This window comes from Sphaerodactylus townsendi, linkage group LG01 (genome assembly GCF_021028975.2).
Source record: "Sphaerodactylus townsendi isolate TG3544 linkage group LG01, MPM_Stown_v2.3, whole genome shotgun sequence".
NCBI lineage: Eukaryota > Metazoa > Chordata > Lepidosauria > Squamata > Sphaerodactylidae > Sphaerodactylus > Sphaerodactylus townsendi.
Window position 1 is genome coordinate 60,377,621 of NC_059425.1, and position 22,398 is coordinate 60,400,018.

The 22,398-nt window shown below is 40.8% G+C and overlaps 1 protein-coding gene across 1 annotated transcript in view; it reads left to right on the plus strand.

Annotated features, from left to right (window-relative positions):
• Positions 1-21,442, plus strand: part of TGFB2 (transforming growth factor beta 2) — a 124,524-nt gene extending 103,082 nt beyond the window's left edge. Inside the window, exons 3-7 of the mRNA XM_048495980.1 lie at positions 6,214-6,346; positions 6,587-6,697; positions 10,002-10,167; positions 13,478-13,631; positions 14,966-21,442. Of these exons, the coding sequence (XP_048351937.1) occupies positions 6,214-6,346; positions 6,587-6,697; positions 10,002-10,167; positions 13,478-13,631; positions 14,966-15,124 (723 nt within the window). The 3' untranslated portion in view covers positions 15,125-21,442. The remainder of the gene's footprint in view (positions 1-6,213; positions 6,347-6,586; positions 6,698-10,001; positions 10,168-13,477; positions 13,632-14,965) is intronic.
• Positions 21,443-22,398: the final 956 nt, after the last annotated feature.

The following is a 22,398-nucleotide window of genomic DNA, read 5'->3' on the forward strand; positions in this document are numbered from 1 at the left end:
TAAAAGGGGGGCTTGGACGAAGATTTATGGAGGAGAAATTGGAGTTATGGCTACCAATCTTGATCCTCCTTGATCTGAGATTGCAAATGCCTTAACAGACCAGGTGATCGGGAGCAACAGCCACAGAAGGCCATTGCGTTCACATCCTGCATGTGAGCTCCCAAAGGCACCTGGTGGGCCACTGCGAGTAGCAGAGAGCTGGACTAGATGGACTTTGGTCTGATCCAGCTGGCTTGTTCTTATGTTCTTATGTTCTTCCCTCTCAGCTACTCCATGTGTTGCTCTCAGGCTTTCTGTTCCGCCTCACTCCCATTGGCATCAGCCAGGCTGGCGAATCGCTGTGGCTGCTAGGGAGGAAAGAACCCAGGAAGATACTTGATCCTGGGTTAGATGGAATGCTTCATTGGGAAAGTTCTGCTTTTTTTTTTACGGGGGAAGGTTTTCCACAGCCTCCCCAACAATATTTGGAGCCCACCCTGTACTTGACATACTTTGGTCACTGTTCTAAAAATAGACCATGACAGAAAGGCTGAAAGGTGAAATCAAACATTTTACAATCATTCGTGCATAGGAATTTGTTCATAGTTTTATTTAGTCCGGCCCTCCAACAGTCTGAGGGACAGTGAACTGGCCCCCTGTTTAAAAAGTTTGGGGACCCCTGTTGTAACTCATGCTATCACCACTAAATGTTTCCATGACATGATTGAGGAAACTGGTACACAGTGATCCCCAGCTTTGGAATGAGAGTGTAGGAGATCTAGTTCACAAGGAAGAACACCGTTGCAGTACACGATTTTTAATATTTTTTTTTGGACATACCACTTCCCTGCTATTTGTTTTATCATCAAGGTGCAGAACAGCACCACAGATAAGTAGTTATGTATTCCTGATCTAATGTATCGCACCCTGAAATCCCCTCTATGCTCTTGTCTACCTGCCAGGCAGTGCAATGGCCCCAGGAGGCAGTGCAGGGTGGTGCCATTTGTAGCCAGCTGGGAGATCAAATAGAGAGGCAGATGGGCAAACAGGCAGACCTCTGCAGGGTGATAGATGGGCAAACAGGGAGGACAAGCAGCAATGCAGACCCACTTCCAGCCACCATTTCCAGAGCTGTGTTGGTCTAACTCAGGGGTAGGGAACCTGCGGCTCTCCAGATGTTCAGGAACTACAATTCCCATCAGCCCCTGCCAGCATGGCCAATTGGCCATGCTGACGAGAGCTGATAGGAGTGAATTCCTATTTGAAGAGCCATGGGGTCCCTGGAACCCTGATCTAACAATGTGTCTAACAGAGTTGTGTTGGCTGACGCAACTGGGGACATTGCAGGGACGTTCCCAGAGGTGGAGCTGATGTTAGTTGGCTCCCACTGGGCTTTGGTCCCAGGAACACCAGAGGCGGGAAAGATGGAGGACTTTTAGGTGGTTGGAGAGGTTTTTTTTTCTTCTGCCTCCCCATGCCACTGGAAAGCTCTCTGGAGACGGCACAGCAGTGCAGCAGCAGCACCGTTCTTGCCATTTACTTGATCAGGATTACACTGTAAGAGAAGTAATCATTTTCAAAACCCAGCCAAAAATGAAGACTTCAGCCATGTGAATGAAAATTATAATAACCATATAAATATTTGCTCAGTTTGCAACATAGATTACCCTTGCACATTTTGAAGTTTCTGTTTTTGTAGAAAGGAAATATTCTTGATAAAGAGGGGTTCTTCCATAAGTATATTTTATCCAAGAGAAATGATAAGTATAAAGCTGTTTTGTGTCTCTAATTGTTAGACAACTTGGAAATAACAGAAATTAAAGCTTAATGTCTATATTGGCTGACACAGAAAGAGAGCCAAGGGGGGGGGGGGGGGGGTGAAATCTCTCCCAGGGCATACAAGCCCCAACATCACTGGTCCCTTGTAGTTTTCCATGTTTTTAGAGAACTCTGTGTATACATTTAAAACCTCTTCTCAGTCATGAAGGCTAAAACCCTGCCAGATTTCACAGTTGTTAAGCATAAATTCAGATAACAGAAGCAACCCACAGATGTGATTGTGACTAAGGACTAATATCATCCCCTGCAGCTGTGTTACTTTCGTCCAAGCCAGAATTTGGTTTAAGCTGTGTATGTATGCCTTATTTGCAATCTTGCATGATGAACGTGTTTGGCAGTTTCTCAGGAAGCAGATCGTAGAACTATAGATTTTAAAACATTTGGCAAGTCATATGTACCTTTGTATTTTGGCAAGTATGCTGCACCTCGTACAATAGTTTATAAGGATCACATACAGCTTTCAATTACTGCCAGTTCCAAAAATTCATGGAAGCCAAAGGAGAGACCCCTGTTGGCTTCCGGGTCTTTTCCCTTTGCAGCCTCAAAGCATCACACAGGTCAAGTTTTAGGAAGAGCATGAACAGAAATATTTGGCAACTAATGTCTATGGCCAGAAAAATCATGCTCAATATACCACTGAAAGATGTTAATGCAAAATGTTCTGGAAAGAAGCTTTTCAGCAAATAGGCTGTATGCATAAATGTATTGGGATAGACAGAATCTCAAGGTATACTGGTACTATCAAACAGAAATGTTTGAGACATGTTAAAGAATTACACCTAACTCCTGCAAGCTGATTGAGGATTGTATCAAACCTCACGCTGATCCTAAGCGGAATAGCAGACTACAATATTTAGGCCAGGGACAAATACAGATGGTACCTCGAAGGAAACAAACAGTAGTACTGCACAGGCATTGGTGCATCACAGAACAAGGACGTATGAAATTTCCAAGTCCTGGATTATACAATGTGTTCATTTAGGCTTGTACTGCCTACTCCTGCAGAAAGTAGCTCCATGGCCTACTTCTGCACTGTCCCTTCCCCATCTGATAGAATGTTGGTAACAAATAGGGTAACTGGTATCCTTTTTGTTCTTCCTTGACCTTGCTAACTCATGGCATAGACAAGATACACTAACATGGCTTCCTGATTTCTTGCATAGACTCTTAGTCACTGTGCTAGTAGAAAGTATGGTAGCTTTTGTATTCTTCCATTCTCCACTTTATTGGGCAATGAGCAGTTACTTTGCAGGTCCCTGTGGTTTTTCAAGTAAAGAGAGCTAAACAGTGTGTCTTAATATTCTCTTAATTTATCCGTGGAGTACTTATTATTGGGACATGTGAGCAAGTCTACATCAATATGTTGTTGCAAGACCATGCTAGCTGGCGCTTGCTCAAAAGCTGCATCCACCACATAGATACATTTGGGAAGCCTTTATAGCCAATGCCAAAATGAGGGCCCAGGCTCATTGCTGGAACTCGACATCCATTCAAATCTGCAATCCTTCCTGAAACTGTCACTATCTCCCAGCTCAACCTACATCACTGGATTTTTGTGAGGATAAGATAGGACATCAATTATGTAGATCACCTTGGGCCCCTTTGAGAAAGGCAACATACAAGTGGAGTGTGACAATTTTTTAAAAAATGCAATCATACTGGCAGAAAAAGATGTCTCACCTTTTCCCCACTCTATGGCCATTATGGACACGCCTCCTGGCCTCCGAAAGGAGGTAAGAGGGGGTAAAAAGTGGTGGCCCCATGCGAAGGCAGCCTTGCAGGCCGCTGGGGCACTGGAGCCATTTGCAGAATGGCATGTGAACGGCCCCGGGGGGTGCACCAACTGCAACTATGTCAGCGCACCCCCGCTCGCCCACCCATTCAGAAAGGGCTTATGAGTGGGTTTGACCCAAATGGCCAAAAAGTTGTTTACAGCTGTTATTGGCTGAATATTCCTAATTGACAAGCCATACTAAAGAGAAGTATTACATAACAGGACAGAATGACTGCAGAAATCAAAAAACCAGAGTGCTGCATCAGTCACAGCATAAACAAAATAAAAATATCAGAAAGGCATTGCAGAAGACTAGTTTTATTTTCAGAAAAACAGCCCCAGAAAAACAGACCCAGTATTATATGTACCTCTCTCATGGACATATTTTTTTCCAACACAGTTTGAGTAGGGTTCCCAGTTCCTTCCTGCCTCGTATAGTTTGCCTCTCTTTTGAATCTAGGCAGTTCAATCCGGGGGGGGGGGGGGGGAGTTGAAACATAACTAGGGATGGTGCAACTGTACCACCTCCTAGGAAGCTTGCTGTGCCATGGCCAGGAAGCAAAAAGCAATACTGCCCCTTTTTCTGTGCAAGTGGTGCAATGCAGCTCAATGGGATGTGCCACTGATTTTGCTAGCTAAGTTGGCACCAGAAAAAGGGGGTGTTTTTGGTTGAAAGAGCTTAGGAAGCTGACAAAAGCCAACTCTGCCCCCCCCCTCCACAGGATTTCCCTGCAAGTTAGCAAAAGGGGTGCTCCCAGCCCAAAACAGCCCAGGAAACTGCCTAAAGCCAGCTCCGCCCCCAGGATCTCCTCATAAGTCAGAGCCAGCTGAAGAATGAGTAGCAGGAGCAGTAGTAATATTTTATTTTATTTATTTATTAAAGTATTCCACAAAGTATTCCACACCTTTAGTAATAATGCTAGTAAACTATCAAAGCACATATTAAAATAACAATAGCATTTTGTTCATGTATGATCATCCTTCTAATATAACATCTGCTAGCATATGATAACTGAACCTTTCTACGAAAGAACAAAGAATATCATCATTTTTTCTTCCCTATTTTATCATCACAACAACCCTTTAAAGGAAGCTAATTAGACAGCATGTGACTTGCCTAAGAACTTCATTGAAAAATGGGGGCTTGAACATGGGCTTCCCAGATCTCAGCCTAGCTGTTGTACTGAATTGGCAAGGTCTTTGAGAGATGGATGGATGAATGCTAAAAGATGATGTTTCTTCTAACAGTACACGAAGCAATGGAAGTTCATTAGTTTCAAAGATTCTAAGAAACTCAATAAATGGGTTTTAAAAAGTGAACGCTTTCCCGCATATAGCCACAATAAGAAGGTGAAATAAAGGCTACACCAGTTATTTGAAAAATTAATAAAATAAGGCCAAGGCTGATGGTGCAAAATAAAATAAAAATATAAGTTATTACTCAGTTAAAATTCCCTGAAGTCTACTGTACTCTTGTACTCTTTTTAGAAAATCACTGGAAGACGAACAGATTCTCCTGAAGAAGCCTCTTGGCAAAATGCATAAGGAATTTTGGGAATTTTAACTGAGTAATAAAATATGGTTTCACTTTGTTTTGCATCATTACCATTGGGCTTATTTTTTTATCTTCACAAAAAAAGAAGGTAACACAGATAAGGGATAACCTGTGTTCGAAATGGACATCTGTTCTCTAATGTCTCAATAGGAAACCATTTTTCACACAATGTGTGATAGGTGTTTGGAATATGTTGCCACAGGAGGTGGTGATAGCCTGGATAGCTTTAAAAGGAGCTTGGACAGATTTATGGAGGAGAAGTTGATCTACAGCTACCAATCTTGATCCTCCTTGATCTGAGATTGCAAATGCCTTAGCAGACCACATGCTCGGGAGCAGGAGCAGCAGCAGCAGCAGCAGCAGCAGAAGGCCATTTCTCTCACATCCTGCATGTGAGCTACCTGAATTCTTGCTGATTCACCTGGCCAGATTAAGGCAATAAATTCAGCTCTGAACCAGTGGTGAGGGGGGGCAAAATGGCACCTGGGGCAAAATGGCACCAGTCCCCCCCCCCCTTACCTTGGTTCAGCCGGCTGCAAAGAGCAGCCAGCTGAAAAAGCAGCCTGGCTGAGCTGCTGCCCAGCCCTACTGCCTGGCTCTGCCAGGCTGCTCCAGATCGCGGGGCCTGGCTGGTGGGATGGGATTAGGGCCTAGTGAGGCGGGGGAGGGGCATGAAGGTAATTTTCCACCCCATGTGACACGCCCAGGGCGCAGCCCCCACCCCGCGGTAGCTCCATGACTGAGCAAGACAAATCAGAATTTGAATGAGCATCCCAAAATCACAAGCTAACCAGAATTAAAATAAACCATGGTTACACACTATGCCTGAACCAAACATGACAGAAAATCTACAAAAGTTCTGGTCCCCTGAATCCAATTATGATTCACCATAGTTAAAAAGCTGGTTTGAACATATTGAACTATACACACACGTATATCAGCTTGGTACTGCAGTTACTTTTTATACCACTGCCATTCTGCAGTGAGCAATTTTTCACTATCTTTTGTTGATGTCTTACTGAAAGCCAAGAAGCTACACATACTGTGTTCTCTTTGTTTCTTGCAGATTCTCAAAAGCAAAGACCTAACATCACCAATGCAACGTTACATTGATAGCAAGGTAGTTAAAACAAGAGCCGAAGGTGAATGGCTATCTTTCGACGTAACTGACGCTGTACATGAATGGCTCCATCATAGAGGTGACAGACAATACCGTTCTCTTGTTTGTTTGTTGCAGTTTTTTATCCTTCCTGTAGAAAAAGCCCTAAGACAGTTTATATCGTTTTTCTTTTAAATCACAACAGTAATAAAACAGTACAATTAAAACACTAAAATAAAGACTGTAAGAAGTCCATCATTTCTCATTTAGAACCTCCTTACATTAATTGTGGGCCACTTCAGGTCTGCATCTGATCTAAAGGCACTCTTGTGTTTTGCAGACAGGAATCTTGGATTTAAGATAAGTTTACATTGTCCGTGCTGCACGTTTGTGCCTTCGAATAATTATATCATCCCAAACCAAAGTGAAGTGCTAGAAGCAAGTTTTGCAGGTAATAATCATGCTTACGCATTAAAATTGTTAAGTCATAAGTTAATGTCTATAGCCTGCTAAAAACATGAAACCAAAATGGATTTGAGAGGATTTGTATGTGTGTGTGTGTGGAAATTCTGGAAGATCCTCTTATAAATTCTGGTGTAGCAACCATTTCTCAAGTGGGCAACTGATTTGGAACATCTACAGTAAGAGGTTCTTCAGTTTTTGGAGGGGGTAGGTTGATCTTCAGCTGGGCTGGTTTTCATTCAAATCATTCTCCCGGCAGAGAACTGTGTGATGTATCTGGATTTGTCCTGCAGCTATCTGCTAAGTTATTTATTATTGGAATGTTAATGTTTTATGTTAATTATTGTAAGTCCCCCCCGAGCCCAACTTCGGCCAAGATGGGTGGGGTAGAAATATAAATAAAATAAAAACAGAGGAATAATAATTTCATTGACTGAAATCAGTTAACTATATGGGAAAAATCAGATTTCCCATACATAGCTTATCAAGCAATTCAGCCTGAACTTATACATTCAAAAACATATATCCCAGGTGATGCTTATGGAAACTCAAGGAGTCAGAGACCTCATTTGCACTTTATTATTATAATTATTACTATTGTCTATTACTATTTATTCAATTTATAAACCACTCTCTCCATCCGTTGGGCTCAGAGTGGTGACATCTGTAAATTATACAATTAAAACAGTATGCCACAACACAGAGTCCTATGCTATGGCACCCGTCCATATTCTGCTGGGACTGCAGCATAAGGTCCAATAAAACCAAAACAAACCAAAAAAAAAGAGAGAGAGGAGAAACCAGCTGAGATGAAACACCATTGCTGCCCTCAACCATAAGTCTGGCGGAACAACATTATCTTGTAGCCCTTGCAGCACTGTGATAGATCCCATGGGGCTCTTTTCTCGTTAGACAGGGACCGATTACTCACAAAGTCTTCACTACATAGTCAAGGTCAGTGTTCTCCACAGCAAGATGTTTTTTCTGGACGTATTTTCTGAGGCCCCACTTTCACTTTCCACTCTTTGTGGCAAGTGAAACCACTTATAGCACAATTGAAATCTTGATTCGCTGCAAGAGCAGGACAGATTTGCCAGTGGGCACAGTTTTGCCCTGGACCTCTTCTCTCCACCCATGACCAGCCCCTTGCAGCTCTTTGACCATTCTCTCTCCTTCCACCCCCCCACCCCCCGGCTCGGCTGTTGGTTCCTTTCTGCTTCCCTAAATGCACTGCTCAAGAGATTGATAGATCAATCCCTCATATATATATATAGTGTGTGTGTGTGGGGGGGGGGGAACCTCCTCTCATCTCTGTCTAACATCTGTGTTCGGTCACCAGCGCAGCCTCAGTTGCCAGGTGCCCTGGAGCCTTTCTCTTCACCCCCTTGTCCAAGCTGCTGGCTCCTCCTTCTTCTCTAAAGTGCACATATTGAGAGATTGAGAGATCGATCTTTTGATATAAAGTAACAAAAGAGAGGGCTTTTGCAAGAAACAGTACAAACAGGCATCTTTTTGCTCCACCTCAACTCCCCCACTCTTCTTCTGCTCTCCCCAATGGCTGAGAGGGCTTTTAAAACTTTATTTTGGGCAAGACTTGGCTTTAAAACAAGTCTGTCTCTTCTTTTATCTTGCAATGGTGGCAGAGAGTGTGCATGTGTGGAGGAGAAGGGAGTGGGGACAGAATATTAGTTCTGTGCCTTTAAGGTTGTTGATGGGCAGAGTTAAGGGAACCAGGAAAAGCAGTGACCTGGCAGAGTTCAGCAGACAAACAGCACTGCATACTGTGGGCTGCTCCTCACGTATAAACAGAGTGTAAATGTGAGCAGAACCCAGTACAAGCCCACTGCACAGAGAACCGGCTCAGCATAAGTGTTCCATGTGTAATGGGCAGAGTGTTCCACAAGGCTGGGATAGGGCTAAAAAGGCCCTGGCCCTGATTGAGAACAACTAGACAGTTTTGGAGCCAGGGATGTCCAGAAGGCTATTTCTGAGCACAACACTCTCCAAGGGGTATACCAAGAGATGTGGTTCCACAGATACACCGGTCCCAGACCAGAGCTTTAAAGGTTAATACCAACACTTTCAACCTGATTTGGTATTCCACCTGGAGTCAATGGAGCTGACAAAGTACTGGCTAAATGTGGGGTCGCCACAGTGTCCTTATAAGTATTTGTGCATTTTAATCCAGTTGGAGCAGTCCCAAGGGTAGCCCTGCATAGTTACAGAAGTCTAGTCTGGAGGTGACTGTTTCATGGATCACCATGGCAAAGTTGGGGCAGGACAGGCACTAGCTGCCTAGTTTGGGATAGATGGAAAAATGTTAGTCTGACTGCATGTTTGATCTGAGCCTCCATACAGAAGGAGGTGTCTAGAATCACATCCTGGCTCTTGAGTTATAAGTTAAGTTAAGTTGCTCTCCATCAGGAACCAGAAGCTGGCCACCCAATCATGAATCTCCCCATCCCAACCATAGGACTCAGTGAGCTTCCATGGCAATGTGGGGATTCAAACCTGGGTCTCCCAGACACTAGTGTGACATTCGACACCGTGACTAACTTTCAATGGACCATCAGAACCTCAGAACAATGAATGCAAGTTTTGATTAAATAAATATCAAGGCGCATGATGATTATAGAAGTATTGTGTATAAATATCTGGTGATTGTATTACATTTAATCAAATGAGTAATCATTAATATGCATGAAGCCAACAATATAGTACAAATTATTTTGCTTCTAATTTCTACTAAATTACATAAAAAACTAATTATTTACTTTAATTGAAGATAAACACAGGCTCAATTTGGACAGTTCTTCAAATCACAGTTCGAAGGATTGCTGCTGATTCACATACTCCCAATCTCTCCTCTCCTGTTAGTATCAATTACCTCCATTTCTGGGTTGTTCTAAACATGGTCTGGCATTATGGTCAGATTGGATAACTTAGGCTAATAATGGTATGGAAGCTAATAGCTTGTCCAGTTTTGGCATCAAGACAACGTGTGGGTAGAGCAAGTAGTAGTGAATCACTGTGTCAAGAAGTATGAGGAGGCATAAGAGGCTGCAGCACGTCACCCATCTCTGAACCATGGTCTGAAGAAACATCCAAACTGAGCGACAATGATAAATATGAGGGTCAGTGAACTTCAGTTAATCCTGTGTGGGCTCCATTCCACACTCACACAAGCATACCAGAATCCCTGATTTCCCTGTGAATCAGGTTTCTTAGATGGTTTATATAATTTGTTCCAGCAAAGCAACACAGTATTTATTACCAAAATGTATTTTTTGAAGGTCTTGAGGACTACCACAGTGCTGAGAAAACTTTAAAGTCCAATAGGAAAAAATACAGTGGGAAGACCCCACATCTTCTGCTAATGTTGTTACCCTCCTACAGACTTGAGTCGCAACAGTCCAGTCGACGGAAGAAGCGTGCTTTAGATGCTGCCTATTGTTTTAGGTAACTATGGAAGGATTTTATTTATGCACAAGCATAGAAATATGTTGTTCTTCATATGCTAGCAATGTAGCCCACTATTTCCTTGATTGCATTCTTTATCAGATCCATTGATAAGTTTGAACAAGGACTGAATTCTGTTGCAGCAGATATCTCTCTTTGTTCACAATGCTGTCACCTGTCCACCTCCCCCACAAGATTTCACATTCAGAACTGATTGATTTTGGCATGAGCTTTTGTATTGACACTTGAGCATAGAAGGCAAGCATGAAGGTAAGCAGTAGTAAAGATTTCTTATATGTACTTTATTTCTGTACTGATCCATACACATGAGCACACCTTTTGTACATGAGTGACTATGTTTTGTAAAGCTGTGTTCAGTTCATATTCATTTGAGAATATCTCAGGAATGTTTCAGATATTTACATTCCTTCAAAGTCATGTATCCTTTCTCAGGCCCACATTCACACAGACAATATGTTGTCCAAGACCCTCTGCCCACCCTTACTATAGATTGGTTAACATGTCAATGAAAGAAGAGACTCATGTTAAATTTGTGGTTTACTAAAACTCCCAGATCTCTTTCAAAATGTCCTGTTGTCAAGCAAGGTGTCCCCCATGTTATATCTGTGCATTTCATTTTTTCTGTAGTTTCTAACATTGATCTCAGTTGAAATTCATGTTGTTAGTTTTGGCCCAGCTCTCTAAGCTGTCCAGGTCATTTTGAATTCTGACTTTGTCTTTTGGGATATTAGCTACCCCTCCTAATTTTGTGTCATTTGCAAATTTGATTAGCATGTCCTCTATTCCATCATTGAAGTCATTGAATAGCACTGGGCCCAGGATAGAATCCTGTGGTACCCCACTAGTCACTTCTCTCCAGGATGAAGATGAGCCATTGGTGAATACTCTTGAAGTTCAGTCAGTCAACCAATTGCAAATCCGTCTAACAGTAGCACTGTCTAGTCCACATTTTACTAGCTTTCTTGCAAGAATGTCATGGGGGACCTTGTCAAAGACCTTACTGAAGGCAAAGTGTGCTACATTCACAGCATTCCGGTCATCTACCAAATGTGTCACGCTGTCAAAAAAGGAGAGAGAGATGATTAGTCTGGTATGACCTGTTTTTGAGAAACCCAGCTTGACTTTTTGTATCACGGCATTCCCTTCTAAGTGCTTACAGACTATGTAATAGTCTGCTTTAGAATCTTTCCTGGTATTGATGTTTGGCTGGCTGGCTGGTAGTTGTTTGGGTTCTCTAACTTTTTCCTTTTTGAAGATGGGGACAACATAAGCCCTCCTCCAGTCTACTGGGACTTCTCCTGTTCTCTAGGAATTTTCAAAGATAATTGCAATTGAAATTACTTCTGTCAATTCTTTTAATACACTGGGATGTAGTCTGGAGATTCAGATTTATTTCTGTACTACCTCTTCATTCTATGTTGAATTTCCCCTACTGTATCTTCTGTTCCATTTCCTTCTGGTTGAGCACTATTTTCCTTTTGGGAGAAGACCAAGGCAAAGAAGGTATTGAGTAGTTCTGCCTTTTCTCTGGTCCCTGTTAGCATTTTGCCATCTTCTCCATGCAATGACCATATCATATCCTTTTTCTTCCTTTTGCTATGGATGTAGCCAAAAAGGCTTTTTGATTGCTTTTAACCTCTCTAGCAAAGCTGAGCTTGTTCTGCATTTTGGCTTCTCTGACTTTCTCCCTACACATCCTGGCTATTTGTTTGAATTCCTGTTTGGTGATTTCTTCCCTTTTCCATTTCTTGTATACATCCCCTTTAAACTTAGCTCAGTTGAAAGGTCTTTAGACATCCATGCTGGTTTCCTTAGACACCTTCCTTTTTTCTTCCCCATTGAAACTGTTTGAAATTGGGCCCTTAAGATCACACTTTTAAGAAATCACCAACCATCATGCACTTTTTGATCATGGGATCACACCCAGTAGATTCCTAAGCTTACTGAAATCTGCTTTCTTAAAATCTAGAATTACTACACTTAGCATCCCAGAGCCTGAAAATCCCTTGTGATGTCCTAAAAGCTATGTCTTGCAGTGTCATTTGTTCCACGTGGATCAAAATGAAAGAATAATGGTCAGTGTCTCACCAGCCTCTCTGTGATATCATGCAAGTCTCACCAGCCTCTCTGTGATATCATGGATTTTTGCCCCTTGGAGACAACACACCTCTTGAGACATCTTGCCAGGCCTGAAAATCACTGCATCTGATCCCCTACCCCCTACCCCACCTGTCTTCTCTTGGGTTTTGCAGGGACCATTCCATGGGCTAAACCTTCTGTCACTTGCATATTCTCCAAGGATTGACTCTGTTGCTCACAAAGAAATAATGACATCCATTATCATAGCAACTATCACATAATGTTTATTCTAATATATGTTGTTCTTCCTTTAGCGAGCTAAAAGCAAGATACAGGAAAATGACAATTAATTATGCCACTGAAATTTGTAATTGTGAAGGGGTTCAGAAATGCTCGCTCCCCTAAAAGGCCATGAATAGAGTACAAACAGTACCACAATCTGGACTCATAGAACATTCCTGTCACCAGCTCTCCCTCATCACAGCTGCTCACTTCCCTTTCCGTCCAGATTTACCTAGTGGCAGCTGCAATGGTGGTGGGAAGGGCCTCCTTTCTGAATTCCTTGCTTTGGGGCCCATGGAGGTACTGCTGCAATGTTCTGGACACAAGGATCTATGGAAAATATAAATACATGACTGGGACCTACCTACCTATGGATCCTTGCATCTTGGCCAACAAGTAGATTTCTTGAGTAGGGAATGCATGCAGCAAGATAGAATTGTAGGGTCTGATTAGGGATGGAGAGGCCTTCAAGAACCCATCGCACTGTCAATAACATAAACAGGATTGTGTGGGGTTTACACAGAGAGTCCACTCCTAGAGTGCCTTCACATACCTCTGATCAGAGCATACTTGCTTTGAAGGCAGATAATTTTACTAATATTTCAGTCAGCATATTCTCTCCATGAAGGTTAGGTGGAATGAGGCAAGGTCAGTAAAGTGAATTATTGCTCCAGTTAGTGGCCGCATGGGAAACTTTTAAAAAAATTCATTCAGTTTTGGCATTATCACTAAGAGTTCATTTGTGGCATATTAGTGTTTCCTGACAGGAACATCTTTGCCAAATTAAAATAGGAGATAATTCAACTGTCAGAAGTTTAAAAACAAAGAATTTATTTGAGTTTTGATTGAACTCACCTTCAACCTACCCACACTCCAATATAGAAGAACATAATTGTAACTATGTATTTGTCTGCATTTTTGTTTACAGGAATGTGCAAGATAACTGCTGTCTGCGGCCATTTTATATTGACTTTAAGAGGGATCTTGGATGGAAATGGATACATGAACCTAAAGGATACCATGCCAATTTCTGTGCAGGAGCTTGTCCCTATTTATGGAGCTCAGATACTCAGCACAGTCGAGTAAGTCTTTTCTTTGATTTAATTGTGGGACATTTGAAACTAAAAGTGATGTTCTTAAGCCTGCCATCATCAAGCTTGTTATTGTAGCATATCATTTTTAATATTAAAATTGTGGATGCCAGCTTTTCAAAACAAAAAGATACCCAAAGCTCTAAAAATGACAATATCTATAAAGACTAAAAAATTAAAATATAAAGCTCCCAGTCCTTCTGGGCCTCTTTTGTCTCACTTCTCATATGAGAAAGACCCATTCAGCCAAACTTATCTATCCAAGGTATTCCACCACAGCAAGGGACAGCAAGTGTTTGTACATGGGACAGGAAAGAATGAACTAAACTTAATTGGGGAAAAAACCCAGATGATCCAAAGAATAATGGCCCTCCATTCACACAAAAGAACCTTCCATGAATACAACTCTTTCAGTTCAAACCCCCTTTCTTTCTCATGGGAGTTGCAGTTTTTTTCTAATCAATCACCCTCCAACCATTGCTTGGCCTGTGTCATCCCAACCTCAGTCCTTTTTCCTAGCTTTTTCCTAGTTGTCTGTTGACAGCAGAAAACTGGATCTGTACTGTTCAGGTTGACACCACCACCACACCCAACCAGATCTGAATCAAAAACTGTCCTTATGAACTGGTACAGCTCATGGAAATCATTGTAAGTTACACTTGTACAATAGGTGGGCTGCTGGTTAGGCAGTTATGTTCTATGGCAAAGATTATTTTGAGAAAGAGTCATCCAGACTGTATACACTGAGAAAAGTCAGCACAGAATTTGGTATCTGGAACATGATGTACCATTCTGAAATCCTGCCTGACATATATAAAAGCTTGGTTGTTTAAAAATTTGAAGAATTTGGAGCAGTGGCCTGCTTAGAAACCAACTCACTTTGCATAATGATAGGACAATACTACTAATTCCCAAATTAAAGAAAACCAACTTAGTCTTATATGCAAATTTGCAAAAAAAAAACACACAACAACCTTTCAATGCATTACCCTTGTGGGACATTTGCATGATTCATGAGAACTTTAATTACCAGATTCACCTTTTCTTAAAAGAGCATCCCAACCATGTAAACTAATCAAAATGGTAACAGATCGATAGAAAGACATACCAAATATAACAGTATAGTTAACTAATATCAAATACTGTTTTCTGAACAAATGTCTCTGCATTTTCTTGTTCATGGAGAAAGGCAGACTAGAAATGTCCTAAATCGCTAAAATGTCCTAAATCGCTAAAAGATGTGATATATAACTTCAGTGATATGCGGGAAATAAGTATGCAGATAAATAAATAAATGTCTTAATTGCTCTTTCTTTTCCTTCTAGGTGCTCAGCTTGTATAATACCATAAACCCAGAAGCATCTGCATCTCCATGCTGTGTATCCCAGGACCTAGAACCCCTCACCATTTTGTATTACATTGGCAAAACGCCTAAGATCGAACAGCTTTCTAACATGATTGTTAAGTCTTGCAAGTGCAGCTAGAGAATACTCTGGGACAGCACAGTGTGTGCATTTTTGGTTTTCCCTGAAGAAAAAAGAGGAAGCAGCATAATTACAGAGGAAGAAACAAAAGAACACATAGGATCAGCAGTGTTTTATAAAGAAAAAAAAGAACGGTACTTGTCTGAAACATTTGAGAGTTGGTTTCATTGTTTTGGTTACTGTTTTACTTTCAACTGACATTTGAAGCAAAACCGTGAAGCCCTTATCCAATATTTCACCTACTTGGTTAGTGAGGTAGACAAGAAGCATTTTTAAAAAACAACAACACAAAATTAGTAATACCAACATGATAGAAAGAAAAGGAAAAGGAAACCTTTTTAAAATAAACACTGGAAGAATTTGTTAGAGTTCGTATGTGAAAAGGAAAAAAACAGGAAAAAAATCACATTAAGTGGAGTTGCTGTATCTATCCCATGTCTTACTTGATCTCCATGTTGTTATGCCATAGACTCCCTTTTTGTTTCTTGTAGTTTTTTAGAATGAACAGCGCCTTATTTATTTTTGTGTAATAGGATCAAACAAGAACATGTTGCCATGGGGGGCGGGGGGCGGGGGAGTATGTAAAATTGGAGACCAAATAAGCTTCTACCAGTATGTTTAATGCTTAGGAAACATGTGCTCAGAAGTTCTGAAAACAACAAATAGTTTAGGAGGTCAATTAAAATAGTCCGGTATTACATTTTAGATAAATCTTTGTTTTTTTTTAAGAAAAAGCCACACATGCCTTGTTTGTTTGTGCTAAAACTCTAAGAGAGCTTTTTGCAAAGCCTCATACAATTGTTTTAAATACTGAAAAGCTTGTTAATAAAAGACATTGTGTTTCAGTCTCAGAGACAAGTCTATTAAGATTTTTTTAAAGGATTTCTTAATGAATAAACTGTCCGATTAGTAAACCAGCAAAATATTTAACATGTACTGGTCTAATCTTCAGACCCTAATATGTCGCTGTATAATGCTTTGGGATTGTTTTTCGGTATATGTAACAATACCTATAGTATTACAATAGGTGGGTAGTAAGAAGCCAGCTTAATTGGAAACATATCTGTAGATGTCTATTGTAAACTATTAAAAAATTAAGTACTTTATGTGTAATGTGTAAATTTTCACCATATTTTTGTATTCTGTAATACTGTCAACTCTGAAGAGTTTGAATTTGGGGGCTCTTTTTTGATCACTCAGAATCATGTGTTTCCCTCTAGCTGGCCAGTATGAATAGAGTCCCTGTATTTTGACTTGCACTACAAATACATGTTTTATAATATTTGCGATACACATGCTTTGTATGTTGTCTTTCGTCATCATGATATAAACTATCCAACTGAGGGGATGGGGATAATTTTACCAAAAGGTAGACTACAATATTCTTTTGCGTAAAGTATGCCTATCATTTGTGCAGCTTACAATAGAAAGCTTCAAAACAATTTGAAGGTTTCAAAAATCTTGCCATGGGCAGGAGGAAGAAGGAATTGGTAGGAAGAAGGAAGATAATCTACTGGGTGAAAAGGGACAGGTAGCCAGCAGGAGACCAAGATATCTTATGGATATCAAGCTGCTCATAGGAGTAAAAGGGAGGAAAATGCTGAAAAGGGCAACCAGAATAATCATAGGGTGGAAGTTCCTGCCCCATGAGGCAAGAATAAAGCACTGGACTTTTTGATTTAGGAAAAAAATTGGACCAAGGATGGCAAGAAAGAAATCTACAAAATAGACATGGTGTAGAGAAATACTCCTAGACTATGGGGGCACACTGTGAAACTAAAGGCAAAAAATTCAGGACGGAGGAAAAAGGGGCTACTTTACACAATGGGTAGAATTCAGTGCCCTGAGACGTGGCAAAGTCTGCTGAATTAGATGGATTTTTAAGGGACAGATTTATAGAGGATAGGTCTATCATTGGCAATTAGCCATAATAGTCAAATAAGACCTGTAGTTCAAAGCAGAATGTCAGATGCAGGGAAGCAATCAGTAGGCAAAGGTTGCTGTCTGCAGTCCTTGCTTTGGGCTTTCCTGTAGCATCTAACCAGTTACTGTTAACTAGAGGCTGCTGGAGTAGATCTTATTTCCTATAAGTATTTTCAGGGTCAGTTCAAACATTCTAATTGTAATGGTGATTGCATGGTATAAAACCTGTTTTATGTGTAATGGTTTAGTAGTGGTTAAGAGCAGAGGACTCTAATCTGGAAAACCAGGTTTGTTTTCCAACTCCTGCACATGAAGCCTACTGGATGATCATGGGCCAGTCACAGTTCTCTTAGAACTCTCTCAGCCCCACCTACCTCATGGGGTGCTTGTTGTCCAGAAAGGCTTTTGGTTGACTACTAGTGATTTGATTGGCAGCGCAAATTTAAAAAAAATTGCTTTGGCAGCAGCTGCCACCACAGCACAAGGGTCTTCACTGTGCTACTGAAGTTAAGCTGTGACAAGCATGTTGTGGTTGGCCCCACCTCCAGTGGTAGCCATTTTATGGCAACAATTTTATTGCTGTGCCCACCATGCCATTGTGAAAAAAAAATCCAGTGTACCCACAGACCACACAGACTAACGGCATTTATTCCAAAATAAGGTTTTGTGAGTCAAAGTATGAAGTTTTGTTAAGAGAAGACTAAAAAAGTTTAACTATGAAGGAAATGAATTGAGGTTACACATAAGCATCTACCAAATCTCTCCTAAGCACCTCAAGTAAATCACATTTATGACAATGAAATATCTTATTCCAGAATAAGCTTTAATAAGTCAAAGCTCACTTCATCAGATTTATGAAATGAACACCCACAAGGCTGGTGCATTTATACTAAAGGCAGTTGTTTTGGAGTCTTTAGAATAAATGTACCTAGCCTAATGGCATCAGAAGAAAGGGAATGTTGGCTCATCAAAATTTAAGAGCAGTTTTTTAAGGTAGAGCCACCAGATTTTCAGTGTAGCTTCAGGTGATTCTCCTTAGAAGAACCCCACAGGTTTGTTGAAGACTGGGGGGTCAGGGGGTCTAATTTTATGGGCCATCAAAGAAGTACCCCATCCATTCTTCATTGTTACCAATGGAGAAAAATGGGGCCTTAACCAAACTTGAGGTTCTTGTAAGTGAGATCAGGGGGTCCAATTTTATAGGGCCACATTTTTTCTCCATTGGTAAAAATGGAGAATGGATAGAGCACCTCATAAAATTTGACTCCCTTACCTAATCTTTACTAAATGTGAAGGTTTTTTTTAAGAAGAGTCACCTGAAACTATACTGAAAATTCACTGGCTCAGTCTCAAAACACAGCCTCCCCAGAGTCCCACAAATATTTCCCTTGGGTAAAATGGACCTGAAAAATTTGGGGAAGAAAGGCTTTTTTTGGATTTTCCTTTCTGGCTCCATTGAAATGGTGCCTCTTCTTCCACTGAAAAAAGCCAAAAGCAAAAAAATACTTCTTCAGCTTTTTTTCTGATTCAGCATATCCAAATGCACACTTTTAGTCTGCAGTAAGAGATTAAAACTGCCACCCAGTTCTGCCTAAAGAGGTGTTTCAATCCCCTTGAAAAAATTCCTGTCTAAAATGAAATGAACAATTCTTCTCTACTGAAACTAGAGTCATAGTTGCCCTGAGCAAAGTAACACCTGTTACTCTACACAGTTAGATTTAAAATGGAGCAATGATTTCATCCAGGTCCTTACTCAAAGGTCTTTTATCATTCTGTGCCAGATGCTAATGGCCTGTTGGGAATGACAAACATTTCAGATGTTCTAATTTCCCATTAAATTTGCAGGACCAAACACTGATGGAAGGGGAGAGATCAGACAATTCTCAGCCATTTTCCAAATGAGACAGATCAAATATGTTTGTGTCAAATATGCAATAATGGAATTCTATCAATAATAGTTTAAAAGAGAGTAGGCAACTATTTTAACCCAAGTGCCCTGCTTTAAATCAACACCTACTGTACCTGTTGGAGCAAGCTAATCCCCAGTAGTGCCGTCAGCTGGTGGCTGTGCAGATCTTGGAAGCAAGGATGGGCTCAAGCCAGACACATTGCCATTTCCTGTATCACTGGTCCCAGCAGTGCTATCAATGACTTGGCTACTTGGATTAACATCTGACTCTGGTTGAAAAGCAAAGTAGCTTGCTGTGTCCATGCTAATACATGTGTGGAGATGTATTGTCGAAGGCTTTCACGGCCAGAACGACTGGGGTGTTATGGGGTTTCTGGGCTGTTTGGCCATGTTCCAGTAGCATTTTATCCTGATGTTTCACCTGCATCTTCAGATGCAGGCAAAATGTCATGAGAAAATGCTACTGGAAAATAGCCATACAGCCCGGAAACCCCACAACACCCATGTGTGGAGATTTGCTGATCTCTGGTTTTGAAATAAACACAATTCTCATAGGAGAAACAGTTGATTTTTAGTGACTGAATTTTGTATTTTAATTCAGTATATGCCTATGTTTATTACACTGTTGTGATTAATAATTTCAATTATATGCTGATTCCTTTCATAGCATAAATATATCTTCTGCTATTAGAAACTCACCATAAATCATATTATCCCGTGAATGGATTATAAATTCCCATTCCCGCTTTGAAATTCTTATATATCGATTGGAAAAAGAATTTTCATTGTGAATACGTCAGTCCTTTGGCTGCAATCTATTGCAGAGTTTTACACTGTGAAGTCCCATTGAAATACACAATGTCTAACTATGCAAACATAATTTTTGCGGTAGTCCACAGGCTAGGTTCCATCTTTTCTTGAGAGGAACCAATGGGAGTTGAAGGAATGTTAGTGAGAAGAGAAGTTCAAACAGCAGTTTAGAGAGTTGAAAACAAGTTAAGGAGTTACAAGTGAGTCTGGCTAAGTGAAACTGTGGAGAACAGCAGCTTAATGCTGACTGAAAAGGGTTGGTTTGCAAAGGATGCAAAATGCTGGAATTGGGAAATAGTTAAAAAGTTCAATCAAAAAGTTATTTAGTAACCTCTACTAGACTTCCTTCAGTGTTATGTTCAAATCATAATAAATGTAAACTCCTTGTTTAGCACTGTGGGCTTGTGTATGTGTATAGAGAGAAAGAGAGAGGGGAAGGGAAAGGAAAGGAAAGGAAAGGAAAGGAAAGGAAAGGAAAGGAAAGGAAAGGAAAGGAAAGAGAGGGGGGTATGAATAAACGGTGGCAGTGAATGAAACACTGTTTGAATCCCCAGTAGCTCTGTGCACTGTATGAGAGAAGAGCAATTAATAAATTGGGCTGGGCTATGAGTGCACACTTGGTAAATCCAAACCAGAAAACAAACCCAGAAAAATACCTGGAAAAGGCAGCAATAAAAGGGAGCTTAAAAATTGGATTCTGAAAAATGGCAGGTTTTTTTGGCATTTTTGGGTCTGTTTGGCCTGCCACCTTTTTAAAAAGAAAGGAAAACCTCTCTGCCTCCCTTACCTGCAGCCTGGCAAAGTCCAGTGTTCAACTGTGTGTGCCACTTCCGAAGTGGGGCACACAGTTCAATGCAGGACCTAACCAGGCCAAGCCCACAGTTTAAAGTTGTACCCGGCCAGACTGAGTGCAGCATTGAACTGAGGGCTCAGTCGGGCTGGGTCCAGCTTTATACTACTGGCTCTACCTCCAAAGCTCTGCCTCTGAAGTCACATGGAGCCCACAGTTCAACACTGGGTTTAGTTTGACCTGGCCTAGCATTCCATTATGCACCTGCCTCCAAGTTCTACATGGGTCTCTGAGGCAGCAGTACGCACTCATGCTGTCTGTTCCTCCAAGACCCACATGGAGTTCAGAGGAAGGTGTATTTTCAGGTTTGGGTTTAATAATCTGAAAATGTTTGGAAAATATCCCCAAAAGCCAGTAGATAATATTGGTTTTTCTAGAAGATATATTTTTTAAAAAAATATGGGTTTATTAAACCAAACCTGAAAAACACATGTGTAACTATTTTGTGTGATCAGATTTGCTTTTTCAAGGTTCCTGGTTTTGAGAGAATCCTGTATATTTACTAGGTCAGGCCACCATAGTCTCTAATCCTGCAGTCCACTACATACATTCTAGCCTCTGAAAAGGGCTAGTGACTCGCCAAGTAAGTTTCATGACTGTAAGGGATTGTAACCCAGATCATTTTCTTTCAAGTCTAGTCATCGGTCTGCTACAGAAAACCTGCAATGTATATAAAGTAGACGGGAAGGATAATAAAAGGAACAGAATGTGCTCTGAAAAGAGTTTATGATGTAGGGCTGGAAACATGAGAACTGTCCCATCATAAAGCAATGTGTTCAAATAAATATGCTATATTAAAAGGTGGCTGTTTGTGCCAAATATTCAACTTGTTGGGCTTGACTTTTCTTTTATTCTACACAGTCTGCACAGAACATTCCTGCTGCATTGGTTGAATCAAATCAAAATGTGGTTAATAAAAGCAGAATATTTGATACAGGAGGAGAGGGGGGGAACCCTAATTGTATAAGTGTCTTGAAAACTAATTTTATTTTTAGTTCAAAATCTGCCTCTTAGATCAGACTGAACAGAGTCTATCAGGAGCCATGAGTTCTGGGAGAAAATAAACTGCGAGGTTATGTAATTATATGTGGTTATAAAGTAGATGTGAAGTCATGTAGTTGGCTTGTCACTGAGTATGGGTGTAACAGTAATTTCTTCATCTGTGTAAAAAAAATAAAATTAAACTGAACAAAAAGCTGATGAGAACTCCCGATCAAACCTGATATGCTAGTTTAATGAAGTAACCTGCTGGAATCTAAGTGTAAAGCCCAAGGGCATGAAGCAAACCATGTTGTGGTGGTCCAGCAATCCAATCTTGCCTTTGAATGAGCCACTGAAAGCCAAATGAAGAAGTTGGCAAGAGCAGATCAATGACCACTAGTTCCTGGGTTTTTATGCTGTTTTTGTTCACGAACTTCAGTATTACAGCTTCTGTCAGTATTTGGAGTTTTTTTGTGCTGTTTAACCAATTATCCCATGCGGCTGGCCAATATTATTTAGGCCAGTCAAAAGTTAATCCAACACCAAGAATAAATATGGAAATATGGTCCAGGAATGGCTCAGCATTTGTTAGGGATGCTGCAAATTTCACAGCAAACTCATTCCACAGTCAATCATGTCCTGTTCAACATGATCAGGCCATAAACCAATCAAGGGTATTTTCCAACAGTAACAAACAACTCAAACAGCTGCCAAAGCTGTGGAACTACCTGTCAGTGTTATGGCTCAGCGTGGTCTAGTGGGCATCCTTTGGGAGGAAGTCTCTGAGAGGAAGAGACAGTT